At 40.1% G+C, this 14,306-nt stretch overlaps 1 protein-coding gene across 1 annotated transcript in view; it reads left to right on the forward strand.

Moving 5' to 3' along the window:
* LOC101860584 overlaps positions 1–14,306 on the forward strand; it is a gene marked incomplete in the record, with an annotated part of 125,671 nt that overhangs the window by 34,495 nt on the left and 76,870 nt on the right. The window contains 7 exon segments of the mRNA XM_035970672.1: positions 2,035–2,183; positions 3,405–3,479; positions 4,542–4,616; positions 10,413–10,478; positions 11,920–11,979; positions 12,678–12,749; positions 13,708–13,767. Coding sequence (XP_035826565.1) covers positions 2,035–2,183; positions 3,405–3,479; positions 4,542–4,616; positions 10,413–10,478; positions 11,920–11,979; positions 12,678–12,749; positions 13,708–13,767 — 557 coding nt within the window.

A 14,306-nucleotide genomic window follows, 5' to 3' on the forward strand; every position in this document is an offset into this window, starting at 1 on the left:
CTCTCTCTCTTTCTCTCTTTCTCCTTCTCCCCCTTTGTGTTTTTGTGTGTCTGTGTGTTTAATTAGCATGGCTGTGTTTTAAGATATAATTTCTTTCTTAAGTATGAAGCTTTTTTGGGGGGAGAGGAGCATGCCCTGGACAGATAACATGTTTTATCTATTCTTATTATTCATATGCGCAAAACACTTGCCTTTGTTCTGATTTCGAGTGGCTAAGTTTTGACGACTTTTTGTCCTGTCCAAATTTGGCCCACTGACATTTAGCCGTGCTTTATCTTTGGGACTGATTAGTGAGAGCATGGAGACCACCCGAAGCTGGTCACTGTAGCTGCTTGAGTGTCCATTTTGTAATTTGTTTTGATTTAGTAAGGTTTTACAACGCTCGCAACTGGGTCATATGAGCGCCAAGGGGTGGATGTCGACAGCTTAAGTCCAAACTGGGAATCAGGTTTACTCTGCCCACCTTTCTAGCCGCTAAGCCTCAACGGCACAAAGTCTGCTTCGACTATCAAGGCACCCCGGAAATACCAGTTCACAAGAGAGTGACAAACATAATATAAAAGAAATTGAGGAAAAAATGACGATAGTAAGGATGAGGAAAGAAAAAGCAGCAGTTCCTCTATGTTGTTCTGGCATAGTATGAGCATGACATTGATAAATCAGCCCATTTACAATTCTACTGTGCATAAGAACATGTTAATATCCCCCCCACCCTTTGGGAAATGACCTAAGACAACTTCAGTCAGTAGCACATTTCTGATTGGGGGGGGGGGGCATTTTGTCTGAGTCTGAGGTGATGCTAGCAATGTGTGACAACAGAATAACTGTTATGACGAATGCTTTGGGCAAACGCTTTGCAAATGGTTGATTATAATTGTTTGTGGGTGATTGGCGGGTGCTCTAGTGTGGTCTGCTCCTTCTTTCCTATCAAACATCTGTAGTTTTTATGTCTCCCCCTTTTATGTGTTTGCCACTCTCTTGCACTACCTCAAATCTTCGCCACTTGTATGGCCTAATTGTTTTGCAAATGCCTTAATTGCTTGCTAAAATAATAAAACAAAACGATTGTATTTGTTTATTCTCCTATCAATACAATTTAATCAGTTTGATCCTCTGAGCTCCTGACTCTTTCTGCAGCCTTTGTACTGCTACTCCTTGACTCCTTCTTACAGCTGTCTTTCTGCCACACCCCTGATCTTCTGGTAGGAAAGATCTACACCTAGCCTTCTTGGACGAAGGCGAAAAATCTCGGAGGGCCCGTGTGCAAGTTGCGCACGTTAAAGATCCCTTGGTTGTCTAAAATCGATAAGAGTAGGCTTCGGCCTCCACCCGGGCAAAATTCAAAATTTCCTACCAACTAAAAGTATTAGGTGTGTCCCGCGTGCTCATATGACCTTATGCAGTTGCGAGCGCCGTAAAACACTTACCAAAAAAAAAATAATCAGTTTGACTGATTGTTCCCTGCCTGGTTATAGCAGAAAGAGGTGTTGAGTAAAATAAAGTCTCCCACTTGTTATTCAAATTCAGTCTTCTGCGAGCAACAACGAAAGTGCAACTATTTTGTCTTCTTTTCCCATTACTAAATGACCGTTATGGTATTGAGGAAGGTTCTAATTTCTCCCCCCCCCCAAACCCCCCCCCCACAACAACAACACCCCAACAAAACAACCCCCCCAAAAAAAACGTGCGCGCACGCACGCACACACACACACACACACACACACACACACACACACACACACTCGCACACACACACACACACACACACACTCATGCCTATCTGTCTGTCTGTCTGTCTGTCTATCTATCTATCTATCTGTCTGTCTGTCTGTCTGTCTGTCTGTCTGTCTGTCTGTCTGTCTGTCTGTCTGTTTATCTTTCTATCTGTCTGTCTGTCCATCAATCTGTCTATCTATCTATCTGTCTATCTGTCTGTCTGTCTGTCTGTCAGTCCGTCTGTCCATCAATCAATCAATCTATCTATCTACCTATCTATCTACATGCATATACATACGTAACGTTTTGTTTGACCAGGTCACGGGGCCACCATCTACAAGTCGGGCCTGCACAAAGAGCTGTGCTCATGGGGCGCCCAGTACTGGTGCAGCTCCGCCAAGTCTGCCGGTCTGTGTGGCCGCACCGAGTGGTGCTCGCAGAACCACTGGCCGCATAAACTGATCCAGGTAAGCAAGTCGCTACTTTAGAATTGTTAAGTTCTATCTGACGATTTTGGCCGTTTTTGATTTACTTAAACCGAGAGGTCAGAGTCACAGTGTTGTATCTTCTATATCAAAATGGTAAGATTATTCAGAGTTGTTATGGAGGTATTCAAAGAATTTAATTGAGAATGCTTGACATGTGGTGAAAACTCACAGTTTTTTTAATGTCAGATTTCTTGAAAGTAGGTACAGAGCAGATAGAAGTTTGTAGGGTAGTGAAGTTATACATTGTAATAATAAATGTGCGGCAGCGTAATTTTTGGGCATATTGAGTTATTGGTATCATCTTAGAGCTTGTTCATTTATCTTGCTTTCAATGAAAAAATTACCCACCGATCTTCAATAGAAGTGGAGATATTTTGGATTGAAGGAGGTGAGGGTCACCTGGTTTAGGAGGTAAAATTAGCGAGAAAATGGCGGCCAAAGCTTGGTAAATTCCAAAGCTGGAGAGTCCATGGAAACTAAATTTATATTTTTGTGCCTTTAATCAACGTTTTCGGTGAAATCCTCAAAGGAATGTGTTTGTAAATGGACATAAAAGGTGTTTAGCCAAAAAACAGAAATTTGATAAAAATTGCTAAGCAATGAGAAAACTGCTGTTTTCTTCAATTTCATTATTTTGACGAGAGCCTGATTCCACCACGCTGCCTCACAAATAGCCTTTGGGTAGAGCTATCCCCGCCCCACAGGAAGCTATCCCTATATTAGTAGTAAGATCCCAACAGACCCTGGAACACTTATGGACATTCTTGGCTTACTGGGGAGCATACAGTGTAAGCAGCCCTTGCTTGAGGAGCTGAAACACTAACATACTTACATGGTCTTTTGTTTTTTAAAAACAGAGAGTTTAAATGTTGGGTATGTATAGTGCATTGACATTTTTCTGAGCATTTGTCTCATTTTTTGCTTGTTGATTGTGCAGTCTGAGATGGAAAATAAAGTGATTTAACACTATCTTAATGATTCACTGGTTGAAGCAGAAGAAAGAACGTTTGCCTTATATTATGTTTTGCCGAATGGATATGGTGGAGGTGCATTTTTGGCATTTGTTTGAAATGATGTTTCAGGGAAGTTTTGCATTAACAATAACCGTAAAGTGTTCATTAAATTGATTTTGTAAAAAAAAATAATATCTATCTGCCACCCAAGGAAATGGGCTCAATTGTTTTGGTATGTTTTTCTCAGGATTTATCATGCTCTATGACCCAACAACTTGTGAAGACAACGAGGAAACTCATCTACACCTCAGATGTTCATCCGGTAAGTGCTTTTGGTTGTATCTATACTAACAAGACAGATCGTTACTTTACATTCATCTTTGTCTCTTCCTTCATAACTAGACACATCGTTACTTTACATTCATCTTTGCCTCTTCATAATTAGACAGATCGTTACTTTCCATTCATCTTTGCCTCTTCATAACTAGACAGATCGTTACTTTCCATTCATCTTTGCCTCTTCATAACTAGACAGATCGAATCTATTCCTTGATCTTTGCCCATTTTGTCTTTTGGCTGTAACTTAACATTTGCCTCTTCTAGCTTTTGATTATAATTATACAGGTTTTAACTATGCATTGGTCTTTCTCCTTTGTAGCCCTTGGGTATAAGTATGTATGTTCATCCTTGCCCATTCTGTGTTTTGGTTGTCTTAGTACATTGATCTTTGCCCTGTTTAGTTTTTGGTTGTAACATCTATCTTTGCCCCTTCTGCCTTCATGTCATTCGATATCTGTATTACAGGGATGCCACTTTTCCACTCTTTTTCCTGTATTTCCGGTATTTTGATCCTGATCTGCTATTCCGTTATTGAGATCGAGATAGAATCTATAGTTGGGGAAAAAAATGTACACCCATTGTTTTTGTTTGTTTGTCTTTTCTCTCTATGTACAACCTTTGGGTTTAAAATTGATATTCATATGTTAGCGAGACTGTGGCGTGTGGATTTTCAGCTATTTAAAAAAAAGTTGGGTGGCATCCCTGGTATTATGTGTTGCATTTTCTATACTGTCCAATAAGGTGATACACCAAAAATGAGGTCTTTCAAGTTTTGGGTGTTTTTGGGTTGCAATGTCTTAAGTCTTATGATGTTGCTGAAGGTGATGATGGTGACAGACTTGATTGATTCACTGGAGCATACAGAATCTCCTCTTTTTGTATTCACATTTACTGTTCTCATGTAAGAAGGAGGACAGCTTTCTCTGACTTTTTGTCTTTTAAGTTATTGTTCTTTTCACTGAAAACTCAAGACTGAATGAATTTTGGTTTAAATTGCATTTCATGGTGTAACATGTTTCCTTTTTAAAAAAAATCTTATTCGCAGACTTCTGATCAGGAGATTGCCTCCGTGATTGCCAGAGGGTGTTCTTCGATGAAAGATAACAATGCAAGGCACAAAGTGAGTACACGGGTGGTTGACGGGTGCTCTGGTCTGGTTTGCTCCTTCTTTCCTATCAAACATGTATTGTCTTTATCTTCTCTCCTTTTTTTGTGCGTGTTTGTTACTCTCTTATTGTGTTGCAAGTACTGTAAAGCTCTTACTAAAACTAATTTAAAGTGTGTACTTGGAGTAAAACTCTTGAATTGTGACTCCCCTCTGTGGCTGTTGAGTTGTGTAGGACATCCTCCTAGTCATCCCTTGTGACTCAGTCCCCAACCGGTTTTAGTTTCTTATGTTCAAGTTTTTCATTTAATCCAAATTCTCAATATGCTGTACCCTGGTGCCATTTTTGTTGGGGGGTTTTTAGCGCTGGTGTTGTTACTACTTGTAAATCAAATCAAAGTTGAAATTGCTCTAATGGCCACCTGTCCAAGACAATCAGCTAAAGAAAATGACCACTTTCCACTTCTCCCATGGGCTGATTCATCATGTCACGCTCATAACTGTGCCTGATCTTCAACAGGGAACTGCTGCTTTTTCTTTCCTAATCCTTACTATTGTCATTTTCCTATACTTTTTTTGTATGTTTGTCACACTTTTGTGACCTGCTATTTCCGGGGTGCCTTGATAGTCGAAGCAGACTTTGTGCTGTTGAAGCTAGAGAGGTGAGCAGAGTAAGTCTGATTCCCTGTAAAGACTTTTCTGTTGACACCCATCCCTTGGCGCTCATATGACCTTATGCAATTGTGAGCGCTGTAAAACACTTTACTATAAAAAAAAAAATGTTAATGTCTAAGACAACCTCTTTTCTTCCGGACAATGGGTGGCTGTCTTGAACAAATCCAACTGTATTATAGTTTTTTTTACCAATATTTCTACTCATGGTTGGTGGGTGCTCTGGTGTGGTTTGCTCCTTCTTTCCTATCAAACATCTATCGTCCTTGTCTCCCCTTCTTCTTTTTTATATTTGTTACTCTCTTGTAACACCTCTATTCTTCTGGTGCTCATATGACCTTATGCAGTTGCGAGTGCCGTAAAATCTCTATAACTAGGCTCTACTCCCACTAACTATACTTTGTTATATTTTACACTTTCAAGGGAAGGTTGCTTTAAACTTAAAAAAAAAAAAATTTACGTGTGTGAAATTAAGATTTTCCATCAGGTGCAAAGTGGAACAAACTTGGTAGAAAAGAATGCGGTTCCTGATTGCAGACAGCAAACAAAGCTAAGACAGCACCTGGACATGGATGGCTAGTGCCTCTATAAATAAATCATTGATGGTCAGGACAGCAAACAAAATCTGTAACTCTAATTCTGATATGTATAGTAGTGAGTCAGTGAAGACTAGCTCTCTTTGACAAGTGTTCTAGTATATAGATATGTGTGTCCAGAGCACAGGTGAAGTGGTCTCTGTCTAGCTATAGAGTTTGCTGTGGCTGTGATGATGTGTTCTCATTTTAAAAATGTGTGATCTAAACAATGACTCGTGCACTAATTGTTTGTTTGTTTTGTTTTAGTAAGTGTTTTTACGGCACTCGCCACTGCATAAGGTCATTTGAGCCCGCGGGACACACCTAATATTTTCAGTTGGTAGGAAATTTTTAATTTTGCCCGGGTGGCGGCCGAAGCCTACTCTTATCGATTTTAGACCACCAAGGGATCTTTAACGTGCGCAACTTGCACATGGGCCCTCCGAGATTTTTCGCCCTTGTCCGAGAGGGCTAGGTGTAGATCTTTCCTACCAGAAGATCAGGGGTGTGGTAGAAAGACAGCGGTTAGGAGGAGCCAAAGAGTAGCAGTAGAAAGGCTGCAGAAAGAGTCAGGAGCCCAGAGGAGGGGGCAAAGGAGGTGAGGGGGTGGGGGCAGAAAGTGGAAACGAAAACAGACAACAGAACATTGCTAGAGAGCAGGAAAGGAGGTGAAAGGAGACAATTTTAGAGAAGAAAATGTTTCGGTCGCTACCCGGATTCGAATCCGGGAACTTTGAATGAGAGGCCAACACCTTAACCTCTAGGCCACAAGAGCCCCCCGCACTAATTGTGAAGTTTCGTACAATCTTCCAAAATGTTTTCATTAGTTGTTTCTAATAATATTGATAATAAAGTAAATTTATGTGGTGCCAAACCCCCTAAAGGCTTTAAGCACTGTGTAAGCCAAAATTATCATTCAATACAGCTGAAAAATCAAAAGACCGAAGTTGTACTTTGTGAGACCATTTTACAAACCCCCACCTTCCACCACCACCCCCCCCCCCCCCACACACACACATACATACACACACAGACACTCATATACACACACACACATATACTTACGCATACACACTTACGCTCACACACAACTATCGACTCACACATTCTCATATATACAAAATCTACTGTTTAGTGCTTATACACAGAACTGCTTCTTCTTTCCTATCAAACATCTATTGTCCTTATCTCCCCTTCTTCTTTTTTATGTTTGTTACTCTCTTGCAACATCTCTAATCGTCTGGCGCTCATTTGGCCTAATGCAGTTGCGAGCGCCGTAAAACCTCTACTAAAAGTAAAACAGAACTGATAATGGAGAGCGGTTGTTATTAAGTCACTTCCAGGCGAAACCCTTCATGTGGAAGATAAAGGGTCAAGTCTTAGTTGAATATGGATGATTTTCCTTGTCCTTCGGGAAATATTTTCTCTCTTCCTGTTGTCCTCAAGGGGTCCCAAGTGCTCCAACTTTAGAATGACCTTTGTTGATTTTGATAAAGCCCTTTACGTCATCAACTGTAAGATTAGGAAAGTTACACCTTTATTAAACACCTCCACACTTGTCGCTGAAGAGATATGTACATGGGTAGTTGGGCCCCAGTCCAAAGGTAGCTTACTGAAAGTACAATGAAATATGTGTCAGGTTCACACAGACTCGTCCATTACGCTAGCTTAGAATTACTAAGTTCCCTCTACCATTTTTGGCCAATTTGAGACACTGCTACCATGAGGTCAGAAACCAAATGTTCTATGTGCTATATCAAAATCGTAAGATTATTTGGAGTCGTTAGTGGGTGGTTGGCGGGTGCTCTGGTGTGGTTTGCTTCTTCTTTCCTATCAAACGTCTATCGTCCTGATCTCTCCTCCTCCTTCTATTTTGTGTTTGTTACTCTCTTGTAACGCCTCTAAATCTTCGTCACTTATATGACCTTATTGTGTTGCAAGTGCCGTAAAACTCTTACTAAAACTAAAGGAGTCGTTATCAAGATATTCAAAGAATTGTATTTTAAACAGCTTGACATATTGTGAAACTCCAAAGTTTTCTTGTCAAATTTCTCAAAACTAGGTACTGAGCAGATAGAACTTTGTAATTCTCGGGTAACGATTAGTGTCGCAGCAGGTGTCATGTTATCACCTTCAAATTTGCTGTAATCAGCATCTTGATTGCCTTTATATGTGGAGATGTATCAAGGTCAGATACTTGTGTTATCTATAGCGTTCAACAGGTGGTTGGTGGGTGCTCTGGTGTTTTTGGGGGGCTTTTTCTTTTTTTTAGTTTTAGTAAAGAGTTTTACGGCACTTGCAGCACAATAAGGTCATATAAGTGCCGAAGATTAGAGGTGTTACAAGAGAGTAACAACAAACGTAAAAAAGAAGGAGGAGAGATAAGGATGACAGCTGTTTAGAGGAAAGGAGGAGCAAACCACACCAGAGCACCCGCCAACCACCCATGCTTTTTCTTTAGTAGAGGTTTTACAGCGCTCGCAACTGCATAAGGTTTTATGAGCGCCAGAAGATTAGAGGTGTTACAAGAGAGTAACAAACATAAAAAAGAAGAAGAGGGGATAAGGACGATAGATGTGTGATAGAAAAGAAGAAGCAAAACACTCCAGAGCACCCGCCAGCCACCCACAGCTCTGGTGTGATGGTCTTTTTCCGCGCTTCTTTTCAGAGACCTCGTCAGTTTGTGGTTAGCCAGCTATCTGACACGGAGCAACACATTAAAAAAAGTCACAAGGTTTATCAAGGAGAGTTGCATTAAAAAAGCTGTATTATCTATGATAAGATTTCTCAGCTATGACGTGTTACCCAGCGGACTTGCATTTCCATATGATAGGTTATGTTTTGCTATCGCTGTGTCGTGAGCTTTTATCTTGTCAGTATTTTCGGTGCACATTTAGATTGTGTTGTTAGTAAAGATACAAGTAGAATGTATCCGGTAATGAGTTCTTCGTTGGTTGTTAATTTAGGTTTGAAGGACAATAAGGTCCATTTGAAAGGGTGGGTGTGAATTATTTGTTATCGCTCAGGGTTTTTTTTGGGTGGAGAGTCTTCTGTTTTTATATGATTATGAGCTTGCCCATAATGCTGAAGTTCAGAGTTTGAATCACAACAGGGTCCATTATTTTCTTACTGTTCCTTGAATGTTTTTCCTCTCAGCTCAATGTCCTCACAGGGAATAAAGGACCCCTCTTTCAAAATGGCTGATTTAGTGAAACAAAGCAAAAATTTGTATGAGGGCAGCTGTTGACGCACAGGCTGTGAACCAAAAAGCGTTACTAAACTAACAATGTTGCACAATTGCATTCCTCACTAGAGTGAACCGGCCTCATCATTGTCAGTAAATGCTTCAAACTAATTGTACCATCCTACTCTGGCATTGTCATACCTATTGACTTGAAAGTCTTAGTAGTGGGTGGTTGGCGGGCGCTCTGGTGTGGTTTGCTTCTTCTTTCCTATCAAACATCTATCGTCCTTATCTCCCCTTCTTCTTTTTTATGTTTGTTACCCTCTTGTAACTCCTCTAATCCTCTGGCGCTCTTATGAGCTTTTGCATTTGCAAGAGCCGTAAAACCTCTACTAAAACATTTTAAAGTCTTATTAATCCTTTGAGCCCTGAACTCCTGAGGCAACCATGACCCTCTGCCTGAGCTCCTGAGGGATATATTACTAACATTCATATGATCGTCAGAATCATATTCCATGTCCTACTCAGGGTAGTCCTTGTCATTACCAGCATCTGATTCCGAAAGATCTTCAAAATAGTCAATAATGTCATGTGTTTTCTGTATGGGTTTTGTCTCTGGCGGGCCTGGTTGGGGATGAGGTCTCGCTCACCGATGTACCGATAGCGAGGCATACAGGCAGTTTCACGCGTCACTGGTGTACCAGTGGCAAGGGCTCAAAGCGTTAACACCTTGCCATCACAAGGCTCCTCCTATAGTAAAATCCCTCGCCATCACAAGGCTCCTCCTATAGTAAAATCCCTCGCCATCACAAGGCTCCTCCTATAGTAAAATCCCTCACCATCACAAGGCTCCTCCTATAGTAAAATCCCTCGCCATCACAAGGCTCCTCCTATAGTAAAATCCCTCGCCATCACAAGGCTCCTCCTATAGTAAAATCCCTCGCCATCACAAGGCTCCTCCTATAGTAAAATCCCTCGCCATCATCACAAGGCTCCTCCTATAGTAAAATCCCTCGCCATCACAAGGCTCCTCCTATAGTAAAATCCCTCGCCATCACAAGGCTCCTCCTATAGTAAAATCCCTCGCCATCACAAGGCTCCTCCTATAGTGAAATCCCTTGCCATCACAAGGCTCCTCCTATAGTGAAATCCCTTGCCATCACAAGCATTTTGGGGAGAAATCCAAAGAATCTGGGTTATAAACATCGCTGATCGGTGTTTTGTGACAGGAGGGGAAGTTCGGCATTCTTGCCGATCGGCGAGATGTGATGGCAAAGTGCTAAAGAACTTGTGTGAGATCCACGTGACAGTTTCACAAGTCCATTTTATAAACATTTTGGTGAAATTTTGTCTTCATTTATTTTCCTTGAATTGTTTCAGTGCAAAGAAATTGTCACCAATGAGGAGACTCTTCTGAAACTGATTCATTTGCTCGACTCAAAGCTGGTGAGTAGACCTGTTTCATGTGGCTCTTAACAGTTTTATGTATAGTGGGCAAGGTTTGTTTATTCGTTTCATGAGTCTAGTGTGTTTAGCTAAAGAAAAGTGAAAGGATTTTGAGAGGTAGTATAATATAAGATTCTTTTTATGTTTGAGTGGACTGTACAGTAAAAAACCTTTTGTGATCTTTTGCCCCAGGTTTTCTTGTGAATGAGTTTATTTATCATGAGCAGTGAGGCATGAAGACAAGATAAGTGTCTTAAAGATTTTTTATTCATTCCAACTCAGTAAGCCCAGTATTTGCCTTTCACACTTAGCTCTCAATGCAAGTATTTGAAGAAGGTGGTATTTAGCTATGTTTGAAGAAGGGCACAGGAAAAATGTATGTGTGTCACGACACAGTGGAATCAGGCTCTCGTCAATTTTTGGGCATGTAGAGTTGTTGGTATCATCTTAAAGCTTGTTCATTTGTCTTGCTTCGGATGGGAAAAATATCCATTTATCTTGAATAACAAGTCAAGATATTTGCAAATGAAGGAGGTGGGGGTCACCTGGTTTCAGATTCAGATGTAAAATTATTGAGAGAATGGCCTCCAAAGATGAGTTATTTCCTTAGCTTGAGAGTCCGTGAAAACTGAACATTTACATTTTTTGTGCCTTTAATCAACGTTTTTCCTTGAAATCCTCACTGAAATGTGTTCTTTAATGGGCCTGAAAGGTGTTGAGCCAAAAAAACGAAAATTTGATAAAAATTCACAAACCTGCGGAAAAATGTCAGTTTCTATTCTTTGATTATTTTGACGATCGCCTGATTTCACCTTGTTGTCCCACATATTAAAACTGTACATGGAATATTATCTTGGCTCTAGCTAGCATAATATGTCATTTATACTTTTCGCTGTGGATTGGTTTTGTTCTTTCATTTGTTTTGTTGGGTTTTTTCTTTTGATTTTATTTCCTGAGCTTCTGGGGTATTCTAGTGAACAGTAACTGACCTTGACAACTGCTATTGATTTAAATATTCTACACAGATAGCCAGTGTAAATGTATGCCATAGGTCAAACACCCCCCCCCCTCCACACACACACACACACACACACACACACACACACACACACACACACCCACACACACACACACACACAAACATACAATAATAGATAGTTGGTATTGTGCTTGTGGCTTTATCTTTATCTCAATTTATTTCCGGTGTCAAGGATATAAGGATATGATTGTCCATCGAAGGACAAAGCTGTCTACCAAGTGTATGATGTGTTTACTTACTTACTTACTTACTTACTTACTTACTTACTTACTTACTTACTTACTTACATACTTACTTACTTACTTACTCTCTCCCCGTACTGCCAGGTACGTAAGGCGTAGAGCAGTTGACGCCACACTTGTCTATCTCTGGTGTGTTGACTGTGCTGTATTTATTTTTCAGACGACACAAACTGTAGCAGAGGCTGTCGGAGCGTGTAGGAGAAAGCTTCCAGCTGGACAGGTGTGTAACATTGTCAGGCATTGGTTGTTGGGTTTTTTTCCCCATGCACAGTAGAATCCGCTTTAAACTGAATGCATTAAATTTTTTAAAATACCTCACTGACGCTACAAGAGAAGTTATACGGGCCGACAGATGAACTGAGCAGGACGGCCCAATTTATGACAGATACCAGACTTCGAGTGTGATGCGATTGAGAAGAAGAAGAAGAAGAATTCAAAAACAATAAAAAAACGGAAGAATAAAATTCATAGTTTTTGTTCTTCGAGTTGGGACCTCTCTCTAATTTGAAAGCCTGCTAAAGTGAATAAAATCAGATTTTCTCACAGATTTCGGTTTAAGTGGACTCCACTCTATATGTATAACTATATGAGTGCTGATAAAGTTTGTTGTTAACATGTTGTTTTATGTTTTTGTGGTTCCAACAGAAATGAGTGACTTATTATATTGCTGGTGGTGTACAAAATGCTTAAAGTTAACGGAGTAAACAAGAATCTTTGCAGGTTTATCTTCATAATACTTCCATTTTTTTTCTGATGTTGTTTAGTATCAATACTATGCTTTTTCTTTACAATTTTCATACAAGTCAAAAATCCTATTCACTCTCTTTGGCTTTCTGTCTGAGAGATGTACACAGAACATGACAAAGCTTTGTGGTTTGTGACCTCCACAGCAACTTTTCATTTTGGTTTCTTTCTCAGACAAAGGTGTGCCCAAAGTGTGAGAATGTTGTTTCCACTTTCCAGAATCATGCAAGCAAATTTTTTACTTCTGTGAGTATTGTTCTTTGTACATGTAAGAATTGTCTCCTTTTAGAAAGGATCTTTTTTTCTTTTCTGATTCAGAGTATGGGTGGTAGGTTGTGCTTACTGTAAAGCGCTTAGAGCTTTCAGTTGAACTGGAATTTGTGCTGTATAAGGGCTGTCTATTATTATTATTATAATCATTATTATTGTTATAATTATTATTATTATTATTATTATTCCTCTTGTACAGGAGACTTTTGCAGTTGGGGGTTAGCATTGGTAAAGCAAACAGGTTCCTTTACTGCTCTGTCTCTCCCTCTCTCCCTCCCTCTCTACCTCTCTCTCATTACTTATTATGCTTTTTTTTTTACAGAAAGGAGCTATGTTTATAAGTTACTGTCATACCTGCTTTTCATATGGCAGTTTTATTGCTTTTCCAAACTTGAGGTACAAAGACACCTGCAAAAACAGCTTATCTAAGCTTGGAGTAGATGTTAGCATCTGGGAAGAAATAGCTGAAGACAGGAAAACATAGAGGAAAATGATAAAGGAACAAACTATAATGCTAGAGAGCAGCTTTAGAAACAACCAGGCTGAGAAGCGCCAACGACGAAAGGAAAACAGCGGAAATACAGAGCTTCGATCTACGACACTGACATGCAAGCACTGCGACAGAATCTGCGCTTTAAACATAGGAAGAATTAGCCATGAAAGAAGCTGCATGAAGAAAACCTTGAGACCATCTTAAGCTAAGCTAAATTGACCGTCTGCATAGACGAAAAGAGCCATCATATTACCTGCTTTTCATATGGCAGTTTTATTGCTTTTCCACCTGCTCAAGCATAGAGCTGTGTTGACGATACAAAGTACATCTGGTCAAAAATGTTGATGATGGGAAAGATTATCAAATGTGAGATCAAAATATTGTGGAGGTCTTCTGAATATGCGTCTTTATGTCTTTATCGTCAGTTTTTTCTCTCCACAGGATATGTATGAAAAGATGGTGGATCCTTACTGTTCCAAACTGGGCCAGGCCAAACATTTGGTAATTACTCACTCTCATGTAGATGTCCTTAGTTTGTGGAGATTAGTTTGTGTAGATTGTGAACACACAGCATTTTTTTTTTTTTGGCATGCAGGTCTCAAAGCATGCAGGTGCAAATACATGTACACATAGTCGTACATTCATATGTGTACACATATGCACAAACACACACAAGCTTTCACTCACAACAACAAATTGACCACTATACACCTTAAGTCTCTCTCTCTCTCTCTCTCTCTCTCTCTCTCTCTCTCTCTCTCTCTCTCTCACAACAAATTGCCCACTATACACCTTAAGTTGTGAAGTCTTGTCTCTCTGTCTCTCCCTTTGTCTGCATGTCTCTCTGTTTGTCTGTATGTCTCTCTGTTTGTCTGTCTGTGATTCTGTCTGTCTGTCTGTCTTTCTCTCTGTGTCTCTCCTTGTCTCTCCCTCTCTCTCTCTTTCTCTCTCTTTCTCTCTCTATCTCTCTCTCTCTCTATCTCTATCTCTTACAACAAATTGCCCACTATACACCTTAAGTCTCTCTCTCTCTCTCTCTC

This window comes from Aplysia californica, unplaced genomic scaffold (assembly GCF_000002075.1).
Source record: "Aplysia californica isolate F4 #8 unplaced genomic scaffold, AplCal3.0 scaffold00304, whole genome shotgun sequence".
Classification (NCBI taxonomy): Eukaryota; Metazoa; Mollusca; class Gastropoda; order Aplysiida; family Aplysiidae; genus Aplysia; species Aplysia californica.